General features: G+C 47.3%; 1 protein-coding gene across 2 annotated transcripts in view; it reads left to right on the plus strand.

Moving 5' to 3' along the window:
* The first annotated feature begins 698 nt into the window (after positions 1 to 698).
* Positions 699 to 26,642, plus strand: part of WIPI1 (WD repeat domain, phosphoinositide interacting 1) — a 32,478-nt gene continuing 6,534 nt past the window's right edge. For both annotated transcript variants that reach the window (XR_013354731.1, XM_077853692.1), the window contains exons 1-8: positions 699 to 877; positions 7,086 to 7,168; positions 8,595 to 8,764; positions 13,752 to 13,848; positions 21,569 to 21,666; positions 22,309 to 22,401; positions 23,111 to 23,181; positions 23,776 to 23,883. Coding sequence is in view for 1 of the 2 variants with exons in the window: in XM_077853692.1 (XP_077709818.1) it covers positions 798 to 877; positions 7,086 to 7,168; positions 8,595 to 8,764; positions 13,752 to 13,848; positions 21,569 to 21,666; positions 22,309 to 22,401; positions 23,111 to 23,181; positions 23,776 to 23,883 (800 nt within the window). In the remaining variant the exon portion in view is untranslated. The remainder of the gene's footprint in view (positions 878 to 7,085; positions 7,169 to 8,594; positions 8,765 to 13,751; positions 13,849 to 21,568; positions 21,667 to 22,308; positions 22,402 to 23,110; positions 23,182 to 23,775; positions 23,884 to 26,642) is intronic.

The raw sequence follows: 26,642 nt of genomic DNA on the forward strand, positions 1-26,642 counted from the left end.
GTTCAGTTGCCCCTGTTTTTAAAAAAAATCGAGCATAAAGCATATTTTCCTGTTTTATAAGAATTCAGCGAGATACCACACGCAGTTAAGACAGTGCTTGGCATGCAGGAAGAGCTCTCCCCTGCAGGACAATCGGTAAAATAACTTGAGATCTCTCCGGCTTTAGCATCCCCATCTCAGAAACTTTTTTCCCTAGGCAGCTTGAAGACTCTACAAAAGGGTGAGGCTTTCCGCGTCTCACGCTCTCTACTAAACGCTGTTAAGTTTAATAGGCAGAGAGCTACTGGTGACAGCGGTCTGGGCGGGGTGAGACCGAGCGCGTCCGCCCGCCCTGGTCGCCGCAGCCCCACCGCGGACGCCGGCGGCGGAGGCCTCAGCCGCGCTGCTGCTTCCCAACTCCCGCTTCGCAGCATCTGGCAATGACAACACCACCACGTGGCCTGCAGCGCCGCGTCACGCGCCTTCGTCCAATGGGGCGCCGCCTCACCGAGCCGGGGGCGGGCCGTCACCGGGGCGGGGCCTCCCGCAGCTGTCGCCAATTGGCCAAGGCGGCGCCGTGGGCGTGGACTCGTAGCCAATGGCGGCCGGGGGTGGGGCCCCGCCTCTCGGCGGCGAGGTTTGGCCGGGACCCGCCGGAGGGTCCGGGGCCGGGCGGGGGGGGCGGAGCGAGGCGGGCCGGGGCGGGGCCAGAGGCGGAGGGGGGCTGGAGGCGACCCGGCCCGCGGAGCCGGCGCCAGCGGGCTGCTGAGGTGGCTGTCGCCGGCTCGGAGCTGCGGCTGCCCCGGGTCGAGCCCCCGATGGAGGCCGAGGCGGCGGAAAGCCCCCCGGGCGGGGTCGAGGCGGCGCTCAGCTGCTTCTCCTTCAACCAGGACTGCACGTAAGCCGCGGCGCCTGCCCTGCGGGGAGCCCGGGCGGAGGTCGCGGGCGGGGGTCGGGTCCTGGCCGCGGAGTTGCAGCCGGAGAGGCGCAGGCCTACGCCCCAAGAGGGCGTCGGCGGCCGGGCCGGGGCGGCCCGGGGCGGCCCGGGGCTGGCTCGGCGCAGGGGGCGGGGGGCGGGGGCTCCCCCTCCTCCTCCCCTCCTCCTCCCCCTCCTCCTCCCCTCCTCCTCCCCCTCCCGGGCAGGGGCTTCGAGCGCCCCCACCCCCGCTGCGGGCCGCGGAGCCAGAGCGAGGGAGGGAGTCCGCGGGCGGAGTGGGGCCGGAGCAGGGGCGGAGGTGAGCGACCCGAGCGGGGGGCCTGGGGGGGAGGGGAAGCCAAGACAAAGGAGGTGGGAGGGGAGCGGGCAGCGGCGGGTTGACCCCAGGCTAGGTCATTGGGGCCCAAGAAGATGGGAATACGGGGAAAACTTTCCCATTTGTCCTTGAGCATCTCAACGTGGCATCTGGGCAGGGCCTGGGACAAAGAGGCAGCCTATCCCTGTGGCCGGGCCAGCCCCTGCCCCAGCCTAGCCCGGGGCACCTGGCCTGCCGCCTCCGGGCGTCAGAAACCCTCCCAGCCCTCCTCTCCCTGTTTTCACCGAGCCCCCTCGGCGAGGCAGAGTCCCCTCCCCTCCCCCCGAGGCCAAGAGCCCTTTCCCGGACCACCCCCCTCCCACGAGCTCCACCCTGTTGCTTTTTTTTTTTTTTTTTTTTTTTTTTGGAGCGGATTTTTAATATTTCACTTCGATGTGCACATTTGGACTCAGGCCAGAGAGTGAGCTGCCGAGCTGTATTGCAGACATCTCGAGGATTCCCTCCCTGAAAAGCAAACGCCTGTTTCCTTCCCTCTCGGCCTGGACTTGTTAGACGCCAGTCCCCGGGACCATATGGAATCATGCCTTTGGAATGTGCACCCAGAGCATCAAGCAGGGATGTCCACTTTCCAGTTTCCCACTTCCTGCTGTACCAGTTTCTGTTGTGTTCCTTGTTTTGGAGCCGGCTTCAGGCTTGGGCCTTGGCTGCCTCTGACCAGGCTGTGCTAATATTGAACATTCAGCGGTGTAATTAAGGCCATCCTGTACCATAAGTAAATCTGGCTCCCATTCCCTTTGTATTTCAGTTTAAAAACACCCTATGCCAAACAATATGCCTTTGTTCGAAAAAAAAAAGAAAAACTGGATGTGTAATCGGGTAATAGGGTAGCTGGACAGCTTGGTTGCATGAGTGACTTATGAGTGACTTTCAGGCTTTTTTTTTTTTTCTTTTAACCATAATCCATTTTAAGAAATAACATATTACAACATTCCCTTATACCCACATGCATAGGATATCCCTGAAAAGTGCTTCATTAAGCAGTGTTTACCCCTCCTATGTGTGATACCCTCTTTTAAAGGTGTTTTTAACACACCGAACTGTTTTTAAGATCAACTGATGGGTTGAGACCCGCAGTTTACAGAAATGATGGTGTAGATAAAATTTTGACGTTTTGTAAGAAGCATTTTGCAAGAGAGGATGGCTGTTGAAATGCCAGAATGTTTTCCTTCCCAAATGAACACAGGACAAGGAGAGGAGTCAGTTTGCTTATTGGAAGTAAATGTTCTAAATTCTGCTTTGTGGATATTGTTTGTTAGACTTTTTATTTTTTTTTATTTTTTATTTATTTATTTTTTTTGTTGTTAGACTTTTTCAAGTCATGTTGGTTTTTACTCTCGAGTCCCAGCTTTCTGAAACACTTGGGTAAAAAATGTTATTTTCAAAGCTATTGGGTGGTTGGAAAGTTAATTTCCTTCGTCTCTACTGTCAGTTCTGTTTTCTTGGATGAAAGCTCTGCTGGACAGCTCTGTCTCACCTATAAATAAAAGTTTTTGTCACAGTCAGTTGCTCTGAGCCACAGAGGGTATGACATTGGATTTTAAAATAAGTCAAGCCCCTTACGAATGCACTTAGGAGTATCAGAGTGTCTTTTTCTGTAAGTGTAGGCTGAGTTTGAAATCCAGTACTACAACTAACCCTTGCCAGTCTCCTTGGATCATACTTCATGTTTGGCACTGTGCTAGACACTTTGGGTACATTTTTTCATTTGATTGGCAGTATGTATTTGTCCCAAGCCCTATTCCTGTGAGAGATGATGAGAATTTTTTTTTTCCTGCAGGAAGGCCTTACAGATAAAATAAGATTTTACTTTGAACTCCTGGATTCAGCATCTTTTGTGGCCATTGATCAATCATTTAAAACCTAACAGTAATCACATTGCCATTTTCTCATGTATAAAATCCTTCTGTTCTAGGAGCAGGGCTTACGTTTGAAAATTATTTTAAATTGCCAGACCTTATGGTTAATATCACAAGACTCTAGTTACATTTTTTCCTTCACTTGCAAGTTTTAGAAACCTCAGTGTGCTACTAAACGCATCTATATTTATGTGAAAAAGTCCTGTGTGAAAAAAGTTTAAAAGCAGTAATTCCTACAGAGTATATTTTAAAACATTTTTTCTGAATCCTAGAAATAAAAAGGAGCCTTTTAAAGTTGAGGTATAATTGGCATACAGTATTATATTAGTTTCAAGTGTATGACCTGTTGTGATTAGACATTTGTATACACTGGGAAATGGTCACCATGATCAGTGTTCTAAACATCTATTGACTTACAAAGTTAATGTGATTTTAGCTACTGTATTTCCCATGTTGTACATTAGCCCCCATGACATATTTATTTTATTTTATTTTTAAAGGATTTTATTTATTTATTCATGAGAGAGGCAGAGGCACAGGCAGAGGGAGAAGCAGGCTCCACTCAGGGAGCCCGATGTGGGACTCGAACCCGGGACTCCAGGATCATGCCCTGGGCCGAAGGCAGACTCCCAACCACTGAGCCACCCACTCATCCCCATATTTATTTTATAACTGGAAGTTCGTTGTTCCTGATTTCCTTCACCAATTTCATAACCCCCCCCCCACCCAACACCCTTCCCATCTGGCAACCACCAACCTATTCTCTGTAAACTCTGAGTCTGGGTTTTGCTTTCTTCTGGTGTTCTTTTTTTTTAGATTCCACATATAAGTGAAATCATGTGGTATTTATCTTTCCCCATCTGACTTATTTCATGTAGCAAAATACTCTCATCCTTTGCTGCAAATGGCAAGATTTCATATTTTTTCATGGCTGAGAAGTGTGTGTATGTGCACACGTACATGCCACATCTTTATTCATTCATCCACTGATGGACACTTAGATTGTTTCCATAGCTCAGCTATTATAAATAACATGGCAATGAACATAAGGGTGCATATATCTTTTGGAGTGTTTTCATTTTTTCTTCAGAAAGATACCCAGAGGGGATCCCTGGGTGGTTCAGCGGTTTAGCACCTGGCTTCGGCCTAGGGCATAATCTTGGAGTCCTGGGATCAAGTCCCAAGTCAGGCTCCCTGCATGGAGCCTGCTCCTCCCTCGGCCTGTGTCTCTGCCTCTCTCTGTCTTTCTCTCATGAAAAAAATAAATAGATAGATAAATAAATAAATAAATAAATAAATAAATAAAAAGATGCCCAGAAGTGGAATTGCTGGATCATAGGATAGTTCTAGTTTTAATTTTTTGGGGAACCTTCATACTGTTTTCTGGAGTGGCTGCATCAGTTTACATTTCTACCAGTAGTGCACGAGCACTGCCTCTCCTCCGCATCTTTGCCAACACTTTGTTATTTCTTATCTTTTTGATAATAGCCATTCTTACAGGTATAAGGTAATATCTCATTGTGGTTTTGATTTCCATTCCCCTGATGATTAGTGATGTTGAGCATCTTTTCATGCACCTGTTGGTTATCTGCATGTCAATTCAGATCCTCTCCCAATTTTAAATCAGATTGTTTTTTTGTTATGTGAATTTATTTATTTCGGATAGTAACCCCTTGTTGCGAATATTTTCTTCCACCCAGTGGATTGTTTTTTCATTTTGTTGATGGTTTCCTTTGCTGTGCAGAAACTTTTTAGTCTGTTGTAGTCCTGTTTGTTTATTTTTGCTTTTGTTTCCCTTGCCTTTGGAGTAAGATCCAAAGATCATCTCGAAGACCCATGCCAAGGAGCTTACGGCCTGTGTTTTCTTCTAGGAGTTTCATGGCTTTGGGTCTTACGTTCAAATCTTTAATCCATTTTGAGTTCACACTTGTATATGGTGTCAGCTAGTAGTCCAGTTTCATTCTTTTGCCTGGAGCTGTGTTTTGAAGTTTTAAGATGCTGCTGGCTTGCCTCTTCAGTTACTGTTGGTCAGCTCTGGGTGCACAGCACACCATGTTAGCCCCCCAGCAGGTTGGAGGACTGAGAGACAGAGGCAACTTCCTCACTGGTTAAAAGTTGACCATATTCTCCTATCCTTGTGACCCAGAGAAGAACAAACGTTTGGGTAGAAAAAAAACAATTCCAGGGAAAATCACGTGACCTCCTTTTTTATTTTTAGGCTAATGAAACCAGAGCCTTGGCCATCCAAACTTGCCCCAGTAAACTGCTTCTGTTCGTATATGCTTCCCTGTGAAGAACAAATCTCACCTTTTCAGATATTTGTTTTAAATGAGGAAGCCGGGCTAATTTTTAGGTCCACTTAGGACCATTTTAAGGTCCGTTTCAGCTCTGACATCGCATCTTCCCAAGGGTAGAAGTGCTCAAGATCAGACTGCTTATTCTGAGTGTGCTCTGTGTGAGGTTTTGCTCATCAGTGAGGTGCTAAAGGCAAAGTAGGAGAGAGCTGGTTGGGGATCCCAGCTGCTGAACAAAATTGACTCCTTTGCTTTCATCCTAAGGCCAAGGCAACTGGGGTTTACCCTCCGTCTTTATCTGTTGGTTGAAAGTGAGAAAATAAGAAAAGATTTTTTTTTTAGCCCATATTGTTTCAGATGGGTGTTTAATTTTTTGTTTTGCTGTTTGGTTGTGATACTAGCTTTGTGGAACATGGTATAAGGCAGAGTTCTCAACCCTGGCTGCACACTGAAGAACTAAAAACAGAAAAAAATAGAGAGAGGAAGAAGAGAGAGAGAGAGAGATGGGAGGTGGGAGAGAAAGAAAAGAAAGAAAAAAAAAGGATGGAAGGAGAGAAGAAAGAAAGAATCCAATTAAATAAAAAGCTCAGGGTTGGAGGGCACCTGGGTGGCTCAGTGGTTGATTATCTGCCTTTCATTCAGGTCGTGATCCCAGGGTCCTGGATCAAATCCTGCATCAGGCTCCCTGCAGGGAGCCTGCTTCTCCCTCTGCCTGTGTCTCTCTGCCTCTCTCTGTGTGTCTCTCATGAATAAATAAATAAAATCTTTAAAAAAAAAAAAAAGCTCTCAGTTGGAAGAGCAACAATAAACAATAATTAGTATTTTTTAAAAGCTTCCCAAGTGAATTTAATATACATCTGGGAATGAGAGCTACTGTTATAAAATATCTGGAATATTTTCGTGAAAAGCAATGAAAGGATGCATCCATTAAATTGTACCTACTTAAATAAAAAAAAAAAAAAAAAAGGGATCCCTGGGTGGCGCAGCGGTTTAGCGCCTGCCTTTAGCCCAGGGCGCGATCCTGGAGACCCGGGATCGAATCCCACGTCGGGTGCATGGAGCCTGTTTCTCCCTCTGCCTGTGTCTCTGCCTCTCTCTCACTGTGTGCCTATAATAAATAAATAAATAAATAAATAAATAAATAAATAAATAAAACGTACCTACTAATGACTGTGCCCACTATGATCAGGTATTTATTTTTTAAGCAAAAAAAAAAAAAAAAAAAGGAAATAGAAAATTTATCTCTTGGTAAAGTACCTCTCAAACAAACAGGAGCCCCCTAATAGTGTTGGGAGTAGCACCAGGATGAGTATTCTTAAGCATTATATTGTTCCTATTTCTGTCCAGTTGGGAAAGCATAGTCGCTAGTAGGTTTGACATTTCTATGGATGAGTTTCAGATCTCTTAACCATTTCACATCTCTGTGTGTGCGGTTATCTTTGCGCTTTGTCATTTTAATGTACCTGCCTACCTGACAAGGTGTGCCTCACCATTTAGATAGTTATCAAATATCGAAATACCTGAGGATGGATGTTTGTCTGTCTACTAGGAGACTGGGGGGAAGGGGAATGTCTATCTTCAGCAGATCTGTGGCTGGAATACAGTACCTCCTGTCATTCCCATGCTCTCATTATCTTCCACAGATCCCTAGCAATTGGAACCAAAGCCGGTTATAAGCTGTTTTCTTTGAGTTCTGTGGAGCATCTGGACCAAGTCCATGGAAGCAGTAAGTGTGTGTGTGTGAGATCTCAGGGACACCAAATCCTCCCTCCAGACTTTAATCTGTGGTGCTCCTGAGCTGTCTGCATTTTTCTACCTTAACTGTTAACCTGAGGGAGTCAGTATTTTTCAGATTTAAATGTAAATCATTGCCTCCACTTGGTTTAAAAAAAAAAAAAAAAAAAAAACCACAAGTAAGCACCCTGGTTTGGCAATATCTTAGGTAACATTTTCTTTTTATATTAAGAAATCCTTTGTGTGAAACCATATTGTTGACACTTCTTCATACACTTCTGTGCACAGCCATCGGTTTTTATAATTGTCAAACCAGAAGGTCACTTATGATTTTTTTTTTCCATTGTACTGGGACTTTAGAATATTGCTAACATTCATTCAGTCGTGGAAGTCTTTTCTTTGTTTTTTTTTTCTTTGTTTTAATAAAGCAACACTATCCCATTTGCATAGCTCATATTGAAGATGTTCAAGTACTTCTAAGGAATATTACCAAAAAATGCAGCTTAGAAATGTGACTCTCATATTTTCTCAGGGTAAGTAATAATTTATGCCATCGTAATAGTGAAGAATACACAATCTTTGGATTTCCTGGAAAGAAAGGTTTAGTAGATAAATACATTGGGTCCCTAATATATTTATAAGATCTTACTTTTATCACACCATTTTGTGAATACTTGACTCTGTATCTATCCTGTGTCATTCCCTGTGAGACCTGCCTAAGCACAAGGAAGACAAGCATACAAAAAGAATGTTCTCAGGAAAACACTGAGGTGTCTACCTGTGGGCACTCGGGAGGCTTATTTATTTACCTTCTTTCTGAGTATGGAATTACTTCCCTGGTCATAACACAGATGTCCAGTTTGTCTTCAACAGGAAAGGGATTGCAGAGAGGGCCAGGTTGCACAGCAAGATGGGGAGAGGTTACAGATTCAACTAGATTACTATCCACCCCCACCATGGTGGTGTCTGTCCATAGTGTACCTCTTGGCAACAGGGCCCGGAATCCTGAAAGCAGAGGTTCCCCAGAGTAGACACTCCTTTGAAACCTCTCAGGGAGAAAAGTTAGATTGAGAGTGGCCAAACCTCCCAAATATGTTTCACAGAGCAAACAGTGGGGCCCTAGGGCTGATTTTACCGCACACAGGATCATGGGAAGCTCTGAAAGACCGGACTCTGGGTTCTGGTTACCAACATTTTCTTTAGGTATTGGCAAGGGCCAATACCTATTGGCAATTGGAATCGATTGCTACCTTGGGAAACAGCTAAAGCTTCATTGCAGGGGGGAAGGAAAATCATTGTAAATGTGTGCTAATGGAGGGCACCCAGTCTGCAAGACCTAGAGGCTTTCGGCTAACTGGTGTCAGCTCAGCTCAGGGGAGGCTGAAATCTGTGTGACCTCAGTCTGCTCTCCCTCCCAGACGAAATCCCAGACGTTTACATCGTGGAGCGCCTGTTCTCCAGCAGCCTGGTGGTGGTGGTCAGTCACTCAAAGCCACGGCAAATGAACGTCTATCACTTCAAGAAAGGCACAGAGATCTGTAATTACAGCTATTCCAGCAACATCCTGTCCATAAGGCTGAACCGACAGGTACATTCGGGGAGACCTCTCGGGGTTGCGGGGCTTCTGTTAATTGGCACCAAAGAGAAAGATGAATACCTGTAAAGATGAATGTTTCTAAACCAAACATCAGATTCTAAAAGGGATTTTAATACTCAGGCCGAGTATGATTGGGAACATCATAAGCCTACTCCGGGTACTCATTTCAGTGATGTGGCCTCCCTGGCCCTTCAGCCTCATGTCCTTTCTCGAACATTGGCCACTGGTGGAGTGAACCCTCTTCCACTGGGTGCAGGCTGGGTAGAAATCTGGCTGTGACTTAGTCCTGTGAGCAGTAATGCCTCTTAGAACAAAATTCCTAAGGATGAGTGTGCCCTCCCCTCCCCAGCTCACTCTGAAAGCAGTTGTAAAACTACCCGTTCTCTTGCTCTCTCCTTGGACATTCCCAGCGATTCAAGTGTCCAGGCTCATGTGCCCATTTCTTTGTCCTGGCTCACCCTACAGATCTTACTTGTGGTGTTTTTCTTTTTCTTTCTTTTTTTCTTTTTTTGTCAAAAGAAGGATTATTCTTATATCAAATATATAATATGTTCTCTTTAAAAATAGAAAATTTCCTGGGCAGCCCTGGTGGCTCAGCAGTTTAGCACCACCTTCAGCCCAGGGTGTGATCCTGGAGACCCGGGATCGAGTCCCACATCGAGCTCCCTGCATGGAGCCTGCTTCTCCCTCTGCCTGTGTCTCTGCCCCCCTCTTTCTCTCTCTCTCTCTCTCTCTCTCTCTCTGTCTCTCATGAATAAATAAATAAAATCTTAAAAAAAAATAGAAAATTTCCTTAAATAAATATTTGGGGCTATGAATGAGTTTATCTTAAATCATTAGATTTTAAATCCTATGAGGGCAGGCATTGTATCTGTTGTGTTCACTACTGTAGGCCTAGTAGAAAAGACAGTGCCTGGTGGAAAAAAAAATACTCAGTGAATATCCATTTCCTGACCACCTATTAAATAAGTAAACAAACATTCTTTATATGACTATGCAGATCTTTCTGTTCAATATTTCCAGGATGATGGAGGTCATTGCATTCATCAAGGACAATGTTTTCTTGTCTTCTTACCTAAACTATTAAATGCTAATTTTTTTTAAACAAATGAGACAAAGTGCTCTCTTCCGTTTATGAGAAGGAAGAGATTGTTTCGTTGAGTTGGTCAACTACTTTGATTGGATACCCACTTAGGTCTATATAAAGCAGTGTACTGAAGAGAGCCTAAGAAGTAGGATGTGGGGCTATTTAAGTAAGGAGCAGGAGTAAAGAAGGAAGTAAGCCCAGGCTCTTGGCCAGGGAGGGAAAGGCAATTTGAGAGTTTTCGACTTGAAGGTTTTTAAGCCTGATTCTTGGCTCAAGGGCTCTCTCTAAAATCTGTTGGTAGCACATTAAATTCATTGCAAAATTTTATTATCTTTGCATGCAGTGATAGCCAGTATATGAAAATTAAAATCTCTATTTTGGTACCTGATTGTCTTTTTAAGATTATTTAGGCCAGGGGTGCCTGGATGGCTCAGTCAGTTGAGCGTCTGCCTTTGGCTCAGATCATGATCTCAGGGCCCTAGGATGGAGCCCCGCATTAGGCTCCCTGCTCAGTGGGGAGTCTGCTTGTCCCTCTCCCTCTTCTACTGCCCACCCCCGCTCATGCTCTCTCTTTCTCTCTCTCCGAAATAAATAATTTTTTTTAAATCTTAAAAAAAAAAAAAAGATTGTTTAGGCCAAAGTCCTATAAGATCAGAACCTTCAAATAGTACCTATGGAATTTATTTCTGTAATTTCTCTCTTACTTGTTCTCTGACATTTTCATTACCAAATGGGACAGAGGATTACTCAAGTGTGTGAGTCTGCTAGCCTTTCAATGCCACCCTGTCCTCAGTATAACATCTGTGACTTCTGAGGCTCCCCTGCCCCAAAATCTTTAGAAGGTCAATGCTCCTAGCACTGCTCAGCTGTGAATGGGCAGGTTCATTGGAACCCACTTAGACACCTCTCTCCTCCTTAGCATTTTTTCTCCTAAGAAGTTTCTCTTTTTTTCTTTAAGATTTTATTTATCAGAGGGAGAGGAAGAAGCAGGCTGAGCAGGGAGCCCAACTAGGGACTCGATCCCAAGACCCCAGGATCATGACCTGAGCTGAAGGCAGACGCTTAACCAACTGAGCCACTCAGGTGCCCTGAGTTGGGGGGGGGGGTGCTTTTTTTTAAAACATAGGCTTGGGCCTTGGCAGCTCTGGGGTTGGGCACCTGCAGCAGCCCCTCCCTGCGGGGCCAGGGTCCCATGATGCCAGGGCTCTGCCGCCCCCTGCAGGAAATGAACAGGAGTGAGTGCTGCGCATCCTGCCCGCTGTGGGAGTCAGCGGGTCTTTGGGCAGTGCAGTTCCTTTTTTAAAAAACAACAGGAAACCATCAAAGATTTGTGTAGGGAGTTATGAGGAGAGAACATCTCTATTTTTTTCTAAGTATATAGAAAGGAAAAATATTTAGTAAAGGTATTTCTCAACCTCAGTTAATGTCGTGCCCCTTGTCCTTAATTGAGGAGATGTATCTTGTGGCATAACGAGGACACATTTGATGTATTTCCATATGTAAACTGTGACGGTGGTCTGACCATCTGTTCTGAGGGGCCCTGGGTTATCCAGCTGCACATCCCCTGGATCGAAGCCTCTCTGGAGCTACCTCTGAATCTGTGATGCTTGAGGGCAGATGCTATCAATATTTTCTTAATCACTAAAAGGGGTTATTACTTCTAAAATCTAGAAGAGTTGATGAGAGCCAAGGTGACTGGGAACGAGCGGAGTCGAAGGCCCACCCAGGGTTCTGCTAAGGCTGAACGTTGATCACTAAAGAGCAGTTTCCAGGGTCACGCTGGCCCCAGAAGAGTCTTGCGCAGGAACTTGGGACACGATGCCTCCTCTTTCCCCCTTGCTGTTATCTCTGTTTCCCTCCCATTTTATTCTTGTCTGTGGCCAGCAGGGGTGACCTGAAACTCACTGAGTGGGCCACAGAGCAGCTGGTGCTATGACAGCTGGTGGGACGGATGCCGACAGGTGGCATGAGCTGGATATGGAGGCTGTTCCTACAAGAGGCATATGTTGAGGACCCAGTGTCCTGGGGCTTGGGTGTGGGGATACAGGAGGACGTCAGAAACCTAAGAACATTACCATATACTACTATAGTCCAAACCATAGAAAGTGCTGGCAAACGGCAAGGACTTTGTTTCAGGGACTATGTTTCTCAGAGAAACGCGAATGTTTGCCATCAATTTTGAGACCCTATTAGATTTTTTTTCTTACCCCTTGGTGCTCAGACTTGTGGCCACAGAACCTTAATTAAAATTGAGGAAGGCATTTACATTTTATTTTCTGCTTGGTAAAAGTGATGGTCTTCATTTTTCTGAGCCGTGAGAAGTCGTACTGGGAAAACAGTAGGGCAGTCTAGTCCCTTGGAGGAGAACCTCCTAGGGATTTTTGTAGTATTTTTAGGTGCCTTCCTCTGTAAGTGTTGTCTTGTGCGATAAAAGGATCTGGCCTAAGAACAGTGGCCCTCAAACTCAGGTGTGCAGCAGAATGACCCAGGATTCATGTTTAAAACCTCTCAAACCAGAATTTCCAGGGAGAGGCCAGGTCTTGTCCCTTAGGTCCTCGGCTGGTTCATCAAAGCCTGAGAACCACCAGCTTAGAGGAAGCTAGTCAGGCTTGTGCAGGGGTCATGGGCAGCTGCTTAGAGTGAGGAAAGAGCTACCCAACCAAAAACTCCTTCCCAACAGCCCCTCACTGGCACCCAGCATCCGCATCGCACTGAGCTATGCATTCCACTCCTTTACACACCCAACATCGACCCCGAGTCCTGTTTCCACTTGGTAGGAGCATGGCCATTGGGAAGAACCTCTACACCTGACAATCCTCATTTGAAAAGGAAGAGAAGGGCCTCCCTGCCCTGGAGAGGGAAAGGAGCCAAGCTGGGAGGGACCCTGAGCAGGCGGCACCCTGGGGCCGAGTGTGCACAGGAGGGCAGAAGGGCTTTCCAATTCCCTATACCAGGGCCAGAGAGAGTACGCAGAAGTGAGTGTGGAGGGGCACCCGGGTGGCTCAGTAGTTGCATTTGCCTTTGGCTCAGGTCATGATCCCGGGATCCTGGGATCAAGTCACCCATCAGACTCCCTACAGGGAGCCTGCTTCTGCCTCTGCCTGTGTCTCTGCCTCTCTGTGTGTCTCTCCTGAATAATTAAATACAAATTTTTTTTAAAAGTAGGTGTGGAGGAGAGTTGAGTGGAACAAAGGTAAAGCTGGCAGTTCTTTGGAGGGGGTAAAGCCTAAGATTGGTAATACAGGAGGAGTAAAGAAACCCATGTCTGTGCAAGAGGGAGACTTCATTATGGACATTGAAAGGGAGCCTGTCTGGTGGGAATAGGAACCAAAAAGGTTACCCAAAATTGTCCTAAATAGTAAAGGGAGTCTGATCAGGAAGTGTCCAGGAATTCCAGTTCTAAAGAGAAGGGAAAGTACCACACACACAAACACACAATCTCAATTTCTTTTTTTTTTTTTTTTTTTTTTTTAAGATTTTATTTATCCATTTGAGAGAGAGAGCACGAGGTTGAGGGCAGAGACAGAAGCAGACTCCCCACTGAGCAGGGAGCCCAAGACAGGGCTGGATCACAGGACCCTGAGATCATGACCTGAGCCGAAGGCAGACGCTTAACTCAACTGAGCCACCCAGGCACCTCCGCACAAATCTTTTTAAAATTTTAAATGAAGTTTTTTAAGATCTTGTATTTTATGGTTCTGTTCAGGTGGATAATGTGTGCGTGCATGCATGTGCGTACATAAGCATAATCTTCAAATCGATCCTTGAAATTCTTCCTCCTTTAGGCTCTGAAGCAAGTTTAGGGCTTACATGAAAGATAAGTGATTTCCGTTTGGTTGGTTCCTTTGGGAGGAACTGGCCCAGTGGACTGATGAGTCTGTGTGATTGCAGAGGCTGCTGGTGTGTCTGGAGGAGGCCATCTACATTCACAACATCAAAGACATGAAACTGTTGAAAACCATCCTGGATATTCCTGCAAACCCAACAGGTGAGCTCCAAAATCAGGGAGGATGCCCCCCTCCCTACCCACCCTCGTCTCACCCCCACCTGCTCCCTTCACAGGCTGGATTCCCTCCTCACTGGAAAACCTAAGGCAGTATTTTTATGGGTTTTGAGTCTCAGTGGTGTTTACCTGGGAGGTTTCTCTTCATGGTGGCAAATCCCAATTATGTTAGGCAGTGCATCCTTCAGGAAGGCCGCAGCCTTCCAGAAACCCCTTTCATCTGGGACCCATTCTCAGCAAATGTGTTAAGACACTTAAGGTAGACGCGTAGGAGATTTCATGCATCTGATATTAAAACATGTTTACCCCTAATTATTTTCTGTGATTGTTCAGTACAGAGTAGGTGTAATAATTAGAAGCAGGTTTTGACTTGGTGTGTCTGCAGGAGTAGAAAAAGGCTATGAAGAATGTGTTTTATGATGTTAAAGTGAAATCTCTCTACGTGGGTGATGTGCTAGGATACTGGTCTTTACTAAATCCTTCAGTTCTAACACTGTTTAACCAGTGCGCCATGTAAGAATGGGACTAGATTGGATTTGGTAGATTGAAAGAGCAGATAATGCATAGGGGTTCACTAAGCAAGAAGTAAATGAGAAAGAAGCCCTTCATCATGTGGGAGGGTAGGGGGTCCTCACACGAGAACAGCTGGTGTCTCCAGGGATTCAGGTTTAGGATCAGTTTAGGATCAGTAAGTGGCTCCTCCAGTTTACAGCAGTTTCCTAATCCTTTGACTTTCACTGAATTGCAGGGTCTGTATGGCCCAACCCAAGTCCCCGAGGCCCTTTGGGCCTCAGAGTTTTTTCTCTGTAAAATGGGATACCTAATAGCTATCTTGCAGGATCACCTGAGAATGACAAGAGGTCAAGTTTGTGACCAGCTCCCAGCCCACCATGCAGTAAAATCTCCTATGCTTGCTCTCCTTCCCTCTTCTCAGTTACATAGATGGCCCTTTACTGTCAACTTCAGTGCTTTAACATTTCAGCCATGAAAGAATATATTTTCAAAGATCAAAGGCATTGAGGCCATTGTAAAATTCTGTGAGATGATGACTTTAAAGCATATTTCATAGAATGAAGGATGGTAAGTGAAGGAGCTGTGGATGGTCAGGTTTTTGTTCCAGAAATATGAGGTTGAACTGATCGGGGAAAGTAGGTACTGAAGATGTATCGTGTGTCTGGAGCCACAGCAGGCGCTGTCAGGTATAGGTAGGGCACGTACCCAGCAGGGACTCAAAATCTAGCCACACGAGTCCCCGGAGACAAATGTGTTTTGTGTAATGGAGTATAAGACAAATGCTCTGGCACTTTGCAGGGCTAGGACCCAGTGTGGGACTGTGGGGTGCAAACAGTTGAAAGGAACATGTGCTCTTCTATAGGTCAGGCAGGAGCAGTTCTGTGGCCAAATCAGAGCAGATCTCATGCAGGAATGGACCTGAGTTAGACCTTGATGGATTCCGGCAAGGGACCACCCAGGTGGCCAGGAAGCTAGAAGCTGCCTTGGTTCTCTATTTCTCTGAAAGGCAGGGGTTGCCATGGTCAGTACCCTCTCCAGCAGAGGGGTCTGTGTATTAGCGCTGCGGTCGGCTTCACATGCTCAGCCTGCAAGACAGCTCTGCCCGCAGGACTGGGCCCACTCCTCCCGTGAAAAACGGTTTCTCCCCATCTACTCTTAATTTATAGCAAATGTACCTGTTTTTCTTAGCTCCAAAAATTCATTGGTTGCCTCACTTGTTGCAGCTTAAACAGGGTGTAAAGAAGGCTTGAAAGGGTGGTTGGGCCCCTTGTATTTTATGTTAGAGAGAATGGGTATGATTTGTAAAGGAATAATTTTATCACAAGAAAAATTAGAAACAGTGGGAGGTATTTTCTCTGCCTCCCATAAACGTTATGAATGGATACAAGGACAAAGTTAGCATTTCCTTCTGAAAGACCACAGGCGGGTTGAAAAGACCCAAATACGGTCTTTCGACACCTTTGGTGTTCTTTGGAGAGATAGCCCAAGACTTTTTCAAATCCTGCAATTTATAATTATCATGTCAACTTCCACTGAGCTCCCTTTGTTCTCCAGCAAAAGAGAGACGATAATGTGTATCCCACAGAGTTATTTTGGGGCGGATTAAGAGCCAGGCAGGGAGAGCAAAGGCGAGGCTCGCTCCCTAGCCAGCCCCTGCCTGGAGGGCAGCCTGACATGGTCAAAGCTGCACTTGCAGGGACACGACCAGTTCCTCGCTCAGCTGACTCTGAGCCGTCAGACCCAGGAATGTAAAATTTTCAGACACAGGGAGTCTCCTTTATTTGTCACCCTTCTCTCATTCACTTTCTGAACGGAGACGTAAGACGGAAACTCTGGCTCTCGATTTGATAAATGCTTAATGGGTACACAAGAGAAACGGAGTCCCTTGTCCAACTGGCTGGAGCGCACTGATGCCAAGTGGATTGTAACCTAGTGAATTATAAATAAATGCTATACACAGAGCTCTACCATTGCTTCGCACCCAGTATCTAATGCGGCTGTAAATTTCCTTCCTTTCGTCTGTGTTTATGTCACGGCCAATCCTGTTGTGTCAAAGATTGCAGGCTGTTTCCTTTAAAGGGTTTGGCCAGACGGGGCTCGAAGTTAATTTCCTGCCAGCACAGCAGTCTGTGTGCTGAGCAGTGAGGGTGGAGATCTCCACGCAAGCTCTGCCAACTGCAGAACTCGGCGGTGCCATAAACAAGACCTTCTACAGAACATCGAGGGAACCGTCTATACCACACAGCAGTGTGTGTGGTAGAACAAAGGAGCGGTTTATGCCCAAGCCAGCGCTCCCTCTGAAAAAGGGTAATACAAGTGGGGTAAGTGGCTCTAGAACATTGGCAAATACAGAGATTTCTATTTGTGAAACTTGGAAAGCATCTTCTGAGACATCAATCGACCCAGAGGGAACTGCAGTGTATAAGTCGCTGTTAATTTGCTTGAAGTTTGTCAAGTCATACTATAACTACCAAGGTGAGGATGATCTAGAATCATGGGACTTCCTTCTGATTCCAGCCGACGATCCCATTGGTTCTTGCACCGATCACAGGCACTTCTTTTCCCACTGCAGAACAATTACAGCCAAACAATTTCAGTGAAGTTAGAGCGGACAGTGATTCATGAGACTGTGTCAATTCTAAAGCAAACCCAAAAGCCACATCAAAACCGAATTCCTTTTTTTTTTAATTTATTTATTCATGAGAGACACAGAGAGAGAGAGAGAGAGGCAGAGACACAGGCAGAGGGAGAAACAGGCTCCATGCAGGGAGCCTGACGTGGGACTCGATCCCGGGTCTCCAGGATCACACCCCGGGCTGCAGGCGGCACTAAACCGCTGCGCCACCGGGGCTGCCCAAAACCGAATTCCTATATAGAAAAAAGACTGGAAGAAAATATGCTCGAATATTGAGAATGGTGAAAAGCCTCTGGGTTTTAGACCAATGAGTGATTTTTTTTTTTTTCTCTTGCTTTGTATTTTCTGGACTCTGCAAGTCTTTTACACTATGACTTTTCTGTGATGCAAAATGATATCAGAGACAAAGCTGATTTCCTTCCTGGAGTAGGCTTAGTGTGACACCTGTGATGGGAAACAGGACGAGGAGAATGGTAATATCTAAGCCTCAAGTGAGCTCTTGATGTTTTCCTCGGGGGCTTCAGAAGGAATAAAAATGCATTCTTGTAGCTGGTTGACTCTGAGAACTGAACCATGCGAAATCTAAGAAACTCGTGGGAAACCTTTCTGGGGACCTTCATTAAGTCTGCAAAGGTTGGTGTGCAGGATCCTTTGGCTAAATTCAAGTGGATTGGCAGATGCGCAAGCCCGGAGGCAAAGCTCTCAGATAAGGTGTAATGTGTCAGAGTAGGCCTGCCCTGGCCATCGAACTTTCCCTGTTAGAGTCTAGTGTCATCCCACTGTCAGATACTACCGAAGGTTTGATGTTACTCGAAGAAATGTAAGCTTTTCTTCCTTTCTGGGATATTTACACTTTAACAACAACAACAACAAAAACTCTGAAGGCCATCTCACACCCATCAGAATGGCTAGTATCAAAAAGACAGCTACAAAGTGCTGGCGAGGATGCAGCGGAAAGAGGAGCCTCGTGCACTGCTGGTGGGAACGCAGACTGTGCAGCCACTCTGGAAAACAGCACAGAGGTTCCTCAAAAAATTAAAAACAGAACTACCATGTGACCCAGCAATTCCACTTGTGGGTATTTATCCAAAGAAAATGAAGACATTAACCCGAAAAAGATCATCTGCACCCCCATGTTCACTGCGGCATTATTTAGAACAGCCACGGCATGGAAACACCAATGCCCATTGGATGAACGGATCGAGAAATGTGGTATATACATATGTACAATGGAACGTTATTTGGGCATAAGAAAGAAAGGGAAATCTTGCCATTGGGGACAACATGGATGGACCTTGAGGGCATCATGCTATGTGGGTTAAGTCAAAGAAAGACAAATACCACAAATACTGTATAATCTCACTTATAAACAGAATCTTAAAAAAAAAAAAAAAAGAAGGTACAGAGAACAGATTGGTGGTTTCCAGAGGTGGGGAGATGGGGAGGGAGGGAGGATGGACGAAGAGGGTCAGAAGTTACAAACTTCCAGTTATAAATAAGTCATGAGGATGTAATATACAGCATGGAGACTATAGTTACTAACACTATGGCATATTTGAAAGTTGGTAAGAGAGTAAGCTTTTAAGAGCTCTCATCATGAGAAGAAAATTTCCTGCGTATGGTGACAGATGTTAACTAGACTCACTAGACTATCCCTCACTCGTGATACATTATATACAAATATCCGATTATTATGTCGTGCATCTGAAACTAACATAATGTTATATATGTCAGTTCTACCTCAATTAAATTTTAAAAAAGAACTCTAAAGGGCAACTCAAAAGTCCAAGCTTTCTGCTCAAAAACCTCCCCGTTCTCCCTGCCACACAGATGGGCCTTGATATTTTCAGAGGAGGATGTAAATAAATGAAGACTTGGCATCTTAGAATGTTAAAGCTGGAAAGATCACTGTAGCCCCCTCATGTCATGGATAATAAACATGTGAGCCTCAAAAGGCCACAAATCACTCAGCCAGAGTTACAGAGTCGAAGACAGACCTGGGTCTTGACTCCATGTCCTCAGCCCATCTCTGCCAAACAAATATTCTTAAAACACTCCTTTTTTTTTTCCTAACAGCTTTGTTGAGCTAGAATTCACATCCTGTATGATCCGCGCATTTAAAGTGCACCATTCAATAGCTTTTAGTATATTTAGTGTATTTAGTATATTTAGTGTATTTGTATATTTGTGTAACCATTACCACAACCAATTCTAGAACATTTTCATCGCCCCAAAAAGAAACCCCATAGCCCTTAACCCCCCCCATACCCCCAGCCCCAGGTCACCATAATCTACTTTACGTCTCTCTAGATTTACCTAATCTGGGTATTACATGTAAGTGGGATCATATAATATGTGGCCTTTTGTATCAGCCTTCTTTCACTTACATGTTAGAACATTTATTTGTTCTGTATCTAATAATATTCCATCATAAGGGTATTTACCCATATTTATCAGTTGATAGACATTTATGTTGTTTCCACTTTTTGACTCTTAGGAATGATACTGCTTTGTATATGGCTGTATGATTTAATGTCTCCTGGGTAGAATTTGAGGGTCATATGATAACTCCGTGTTTAACCTTTTCAGGAACTGCCAGACTGTTTTCCAAAGCCCTGTCCCATGTTACATTCCCAGCAGCAGCGTAGGAGGGTTCCAATTATCTGTCTTTTTGATTATAGCCATCCTAGTGAGTGTGAAATGGTACCTCATTGTGGTCTTGATTAACACTGCTTTTTTTAAACATACGGGCTTAGAAACCTCTGGCGCATACCCACTGCATTTTTAAGATCTTAACTCTTTGGCATGGTCCTCAAGTCCTTGCCCAGTTGCCATGTCCAGTCTTACCATCTCTTCTGCTAAGCAGCCCTATGGGAACCCACCATGCAAGCCAACCCAACCTCCCATGCTGTTCCCGCCTGTTTCACAAGACCAGAATGCCTTCCACCTGCTAGCTGCTCTTGAAATTGCACTTGGATTGCAAGGAGCCCAGAGAAGATGGGGGAATTGAGGTTCCCCAAGCAAAACTGGGAAGATACAGGAGAGTCTCTCCCTAAGGCTAGGGCTGAGAGTGACCCTGTACCAGCAGGGGTTGCAGGATGCCAAAGCACGCAGGTAAGGGCTCTGGGCTCAGTCACGTTCTCCCCAGAGTTCTGTGTGGCAAGTGATAAGAACACAGCCCTGGCTTTGTCCTCATCAAAGCCAGAGAGCAGGAAGGAGGACCTCGGTTTCAGTTCTCAATGTTGGATTTTTTTTTTCTCTGCTCATCCCCCGCCCCCAGCAGATTAGGTTGGGTGCATTTTAGCCTGATATAAAGTTTTTCTTATACTTGTCTAAGAAATTGTTTAATATACTAAACTTGTGGGGCACCTGGGTGGCTCAGTTGGTTAAGTGTCTGACTCTTGGTTTTTCAACTCAGATCTTGATCTCAGGGCTGTGAGTTCAAGCCCCACAAGGGTGGGCTCTACACCCACCATTTATGTGTGTGTGTATATATATATACACACATACCCTAACTTGTGACAAAGTTGTCAATTGCCTTTTTCATTTAAAAAGAGGTCACACTTGCCTAATCTCAAAGTTCTTATTCTGGTAATGCTTTTGATTCCACTAATTCCTTGAATTCACTCCTGTCACAGACACCTCTACTATTAATCCAGACCACTGCTGTGAAAATCCTTTACTTAAACACTTTTAGAACTACCCCCACCTTGAGTCTCCTTATAAACAAAAACTGTCTACATCAGTTCAGTGATGTGATTGGCTGTTTGCTCTCCCGGAATATTGTCAAAGCACCTTAAGACCAAAATGTCCTCTTTCTTTAGCTTATTTCAATGGCAGAGATCCATCTTACCTGAAGGTTCAGCCCTCAAATGAACTTGCGTTTCTGGAGGTGTTCATTTCCCTCATCGAGGCAGACATTTATTTGGCTTAGAAATGAACAGTTTCGGACAGCCCGGGTGGCTCAGCGGTTTAGTGCCTGCCTTCAGTCCAGGGCATGATTCTGGAGACCCGAGATCGAGTCCCACACTGGGCTCCCTGCGTGGAGCCTGCTTCCCTCTCTGCCTATGTCTCTGCCTCTCTCTCTGTGTGTCTGTCTCTCATGAGTAAATGAATAAAATCTTAAAAAAAAAAAAATGAACAGTTTCTAAATAGGTCCTTTCCCCCGACCCTCCACCTCCTGGGCTCCCCAACTGGCTATGAGTGGCCAGCTGCATGTAGTCACCTGCAGGAAGGCTGAGACATACTGCCTTTATTTCCGTAAAGTCTCTTAGAGCCTTAGAGGGTAATGAAAGAGAAACAGATGCGGTTTCAGAGCCCCGTGGCAAAATGTCAAGAAGAACTTTTTCAGTATTCTGAGTTCTATTTGCTTTGCTGCAGAGACCTGGCCAGCATCAAGTGTGAATTTTACTGTAGAGATTCCCTGATCGCAGGAAAGGTCGGCTAAGCCGTCCCTCCCCTCGCCAGTAGGTGGCACTGCAGCTGCGCTGTTTTCAGATGCCCTTTCCAGGCCTGGTCTCTGCGTGGCCTCTTCATCTGCTGTCCCTTCTTTGCCAGGTCTCTGTGCCCTCTCCATCAACCATTCCAATTCGTATGTGGCCTACCCTGGAAGCCTGACCACAGGCGAGATTGTGCTTTACGATGGACACTCCCTGGTGAGTTGGCAGTGACCCAGCTGACCCAGCCCACCGGCTTGGCTGCGTGGTCAGTGGCAGGTGATGAGCAGGCTGGGTCGCGGCAGGCAGGGTGTAGAGGGAGAAGCGACACCGGGGGCGTTTGTTTTGGCCACAGTCTGGCTGGGAATGGAGGAGAAGGTAATGATACCCGTCCTGGCTGCCGTGAGTCAACCTGCGAGGCGGCTCGCCAGCCGAGGCAGACGTAGACAGTGGAGTGGAAACCACGTGCCAGCAGGTGGCCCATTGTCTGGCTGAAGTAGGTGACAGTGTACGGATGTCCACTTCCTGCCCTGTGCCCCCCGCGGCTTCACAGGGCAGGGCACGATTGCTGCGGGAAGCCCCCGAAAGCGGCGTGCAGGGTGGGCCGCGGCAGCATCGCTGCGCCTTGGGCCTGCGGTTGGCTGTCCATCTTCCAGAGGGCAGGAGGAGGGCAGGAACCGCGGCAGAATCTGGATAGACCAGAAGAGGCTGTATGGCTCCTGCGTAAATGGCCTGGTGCAGAGAGAGACACAGGGAGCCCAGCAAAGGCGGGAGGGCATCTCCGAAGGAGAGGAGGGAGGGGAAATGCATCTTCTTCCCTCTGTCCCAGCATCCGTGTCTGTTTTCCCTTGTCACCAACAGAAAACAGTCTGCACAATTGCTGCCCACGAGGGGACGCTGGCCGCCATCGCCTTCAATGCCTTGGGCTCAAAACTAGCGAGCGCCTCTGAAAAAGTGAGTGCACTTGCCGCATCTCCACTGGCTCTCTTGTCACGGCTCCACCGGGCGGCTCCCTGGGGCCAAAGATCCAATGAGATGGGGCTGGGGACAAGGACTGACTGGTCTCTGGGCCTACCTGGAATCCATTTCCGAGGGGAGCCTCTGACCCATGCATGCTGTGTATGTGGATACATAATTCAACAGAGCAAAGGCCTCTGCTATGCAAGATGCAAGCTGCTTGACACAAAAGCGTGTGGTCTTAGTGAGACACACGCATGCACATCTTCCCTAGAAACAGACAGAGGCTGCATTTCATGAACCGTGTAAACAAAATGTTGTGCTATTTAGCAGGAGAGATTGATCTCTTCTGTCTGGGATGGGCAGGGAAGGCGATCCAGTTGGATTTCAAATGCCATGAAAAGCATGTGTTTTTTGACAGGCGGAGACTGGCTATTCCAGGAAGCCCAAGCATTTTGAACGCGCACGCGCGCGCACACACGCAGCCCTGAGCTAGGGCATGGAGGGAAAGGGGAACAGTGTTTCACACCCGTCCCAAGAATCACTTCTGTGGCAGTGTACAAACAAAAAAGCCTCTATGCCCAACACTTCGTGCTTCCTCCTCAGAGACAGCTGTTCAAAACCAATAAAACAAGCTCCTCTCTGAAGGGACATCTTGGTCTGAAGCCGTTCATGGTCTGAAATGTCCCCCTGCTGTCTTTTTCAGGGCACTGTCATCCGGGTGTTCTCTGTACCTGATGGGCAAAAGCTCTACGAGTTTCGAAGGGGCATGAAAAGGTCTGTGTCCACCATGAAACCCATGTTACAGTAGACACTAAAGACCCGCCGTGGGCGGCTGGCAGCCGTCCAGGGAGAGCGTGGAGGGTGGCTCTGTGCCCTCCTCTCCCCCGGAGGAGGTCACCTGCCTTAGACGCTGTGCTAGGTGCTCAGTACACCTGACAGCTCGGCCGCTGTCCTAGCACAGGGCTTCAGCCACGGGAAGCCTTCTGTGATGGGTGCCAGGGCAGCGAGCAAAGGAGAAACGAGAGCGCAGGCAAGTCACAACCCAAAAGTAATCCATGAAGTGTGATGGGCGGGGAACCTCTTGGCGGTAGCCTTTGCAGCTGGATGGGTGCACAGAGCCGCTGGAAGACGTCCAAGGTGACAGGAAGGGGCGGTGCTTTGTTTCTTCCCACCCAAGACCATGGCCCTTTACGAATCTTTCCAAAATGAATTTCTAAATTAGGAATGACACAACGGCAGGGGGATTTGGAATACCTAGACTCCCCAGGACATGTCCAGTTTTCTTACAAAGCTGGGTTTTGAACTGTAAAGCAGCCACCCTCCCCTGTCGGGCTCACTAGTCCATCTCCACGTCACCGTGTTCCCTAGGTACGTGACAATCAGCTCTCTCGTGTTCAGTATGGACTCGCAGTTCCTCTGTGCCTCAAGCAACACCGAGACCGTGCACATCTTCAAGCTGGAGCACCTCACTAACAGGTAAGTCAGTGCCTGACCAGAGGAGCCAGGTGGTTCTGTGCTCCCACTGCCCGCGTAAGTGGTTTCCTCGCTTTCTGAATGCCATGCACTCGGCCTTACCGGCTCTGCCTTCCCCGAAGTGGTGAGCGTATGCTGACCAAACCTCGGTGGTGTAATGCATGGAAGCACAAAATCCAGGGCCACCCCCCTGAGCTCAACCCCCGGCTCTGGCCCAGGCTGCCCTGCACTGAGAGACCCAGGCAGGTAATTTAACCTTCCTGTAACCTCCGTACAAAATAATCATCAATGCCTCTTGGGCTTGTCATGGGGATTAAGTGAGTTCCTTGAGCCAACGTGTTTAGCATGGTGCCTGGCACACGGTAGACATTAAGAAATATTAGGCAGCAGGGATGCCTGGGTGGCTCAGTGGTTGAGCGTCTGCATTTGGCTCAGGGCATGATCCTGGAGTCCTGGGATCGAGTCCCACGTGGGGCTCCCTGCATGGAGCCTGCTTCTCCCTCTGCCTGTGTCTCTGCCTCTCTCTCTCTCTCTGTCTCTCATGAATAAATAAATAAAATCTTAAAAGGGGGGGGGCAGCAGAGCTATGGGTATAATAATATGTGAATCTCCGCCATCTTGCCTGCCACTGGGCGCATGGGAGACACCCCCAGTGCCTGTGGCTGTACCAGTGGCAGGAGTGCAGCTGCCTTCCCCTGCAGCCAGTGGCGTGTGTATTAGTTTCCTCTTGCTGCTGTAACAAGTGACCCCAGACGTAATGGCTTAAAGCAGCACACATTCATTATACCACAGCCTTGTAGGTCGCTAGCCCGAGGTGGCACGGCCTAGTTCTCCATCCAGGGTCTCATAAGGCAGAAATCCAGGTGCCAGGCAGCCACGCTCTTATCTGGAGCCTGGGGCCCTCTTCCAAACTCAGTCCTGTTCCTGGTGAGAATCCAGGGCCTTGCAGTGGTAGCAGTGAGATGCCCACATGCTTGGTGGCCCTCAGCCCAAGAGGCCACCTGCTTCCCTTCTCACATAGCCTTCGATCCCGCAGTGTCACACAGATTCCTTCTTGTCCTCTGGATTGCTCCAACTTCTCCTTCTGCCTTCCTCGTCTGCCACCAGTTGGAGAGACCTCTCTGCTGTTAAGGGCTCCTGGGACTAGATCAAGCCCATCTGGATAATCTCTCTACCTACAGTGGTCTGAGCCATAAACATAACACAGTCACCAGAGGGCTATTTTGTCACTGTTACAATGTTCTAGGGACCAGGGCGTGGAATCTTGAGGCCATTCCTAGAAATTCTGCTGTAGCATGTGAGCACTAGAATATAACTACCTGCTACGTGCATGCCCATGCCTACCCTTGGAGCTGTCCTACACTGGGAAGCAGCAAAGCAGTGAGGGATTCTCCTCCCACCCAACCACTGTCCGTGGCAGTGTCACCCTGGCCTCTTGTCCTCTTCCTAAGGTCAAGATCTTGCTTCTGGTAGCACAGTAAACAGGTCATGCCTTCCTCAGGGGACTTCAGACACCTCATGGCTCCTGACTCTTGGGTGCCATCATAGGAAATTGAAACATGAAATGTTAGCGATGAGCTCATTACCCACGGAAGGCAGGCGGTCGAGTTAGCGATGACAGTGACACTCGCACATCGATAGAGCGTTTAGTAGTTTACAGAGCACTCTCACACACTTCCTCCCTCGGCTCCCCATGGTAGTCCTGGAAGGCAGGCGTCCAAGTTTCATAACCGAGGCAGCTGGGGTTCAGAGCAGTCCAGTGTGTTGCTCAAAGCTGGCCTCCGTCTACAAGAAGGGCCACGTTTTAACAGCCCGCCAAGCTTCTAGGGCTGCTGCAGAGTGCACATTCCGGGGGTGTCCGAGAAATGTCCCAAGGACTTACTTCCACGCTGGGTTTCACACTTGTGCCAGGAAAGGCCCCTCTTCTGTAACTGAATTCTTCTCGTGGGATAGAACTTCTACGAGAAAATTACTTTTCCCACCTAATTAGCAGGTCATGGTACACGGGCTCTGTTCTGTGTGTTCAGCATAGCATGTGTCTGTCTGACACTCTACGCGGCTGCTGTTATGTGTGTATTAGTGTGTCCATGTGACACGGCACCTGGCCTCTGTCCCCCTTCTGAAGCTCCATCCATGGGCACCAGCAACCAAAGCCTGGTTCCGTTTTTCCCTCCACGGGCTAGTGCAGCGCTCTTCCTCTGGCAACCTCATCCCTCCCCTCCGGCCCCCAGCACTGGTGTCGGAAACCCCAGGGGCTGCCCCCTCCCTGCTCCTGTGTCCCAGCAACCCCGCGAGTGTCCACCCCTGGTCATGTGCATCGCAGAGCGCAGTGTGTGTTGGACTTTTAACCCTGCATGTTCTCCCTAGGGCTTTTATCTGTTCTCTGGACTTTTCTATCACTTCTCAGCTCGTAAAACAGAAGCCCGGATCTCTTGGGGAGCTGTTCAGAGCTTAGGAGGGTGGCTGGCCTGCTGGGATGACCTTCAATCCAAGGTGCTGTGACAAAGTGACCCCATGTCTTCATCGGAGTTTGCTATTGGTGCTTCAGACAGGAAGTTGCCATTTGAACTCATTTCCCCGTCCAGGCTCTCCTGTTTCCGTCAGGGATCTCAGATAGCTAGGAACAACCCCTTCCTCCCTGGTTTGTCCAAAGACCACCCAGCTGGTTGGGAAACAGAGTGAGAAGTAAACCCCAGGGCTTCTGGGCTGCAGCGCGTGTGCCCTACCAGGCTCTGGCCCTGAGGACAAGTGGCCTCTCAGCA

Source organism: Canis aureus, chromosome 16, assembly GCF_053574225.1.
Source record: "Canis aureus isolate CA01 chromosome 16, VMU_Caureus_v.1.0, whole genome shotgun sequence".
NCBI classification, from domain to species: domain Eukaryota; kingdom Metazoa; phylum Chordata; class Mammalia; order Carnivora; family Canidae; genus Canis; species Canis aureus.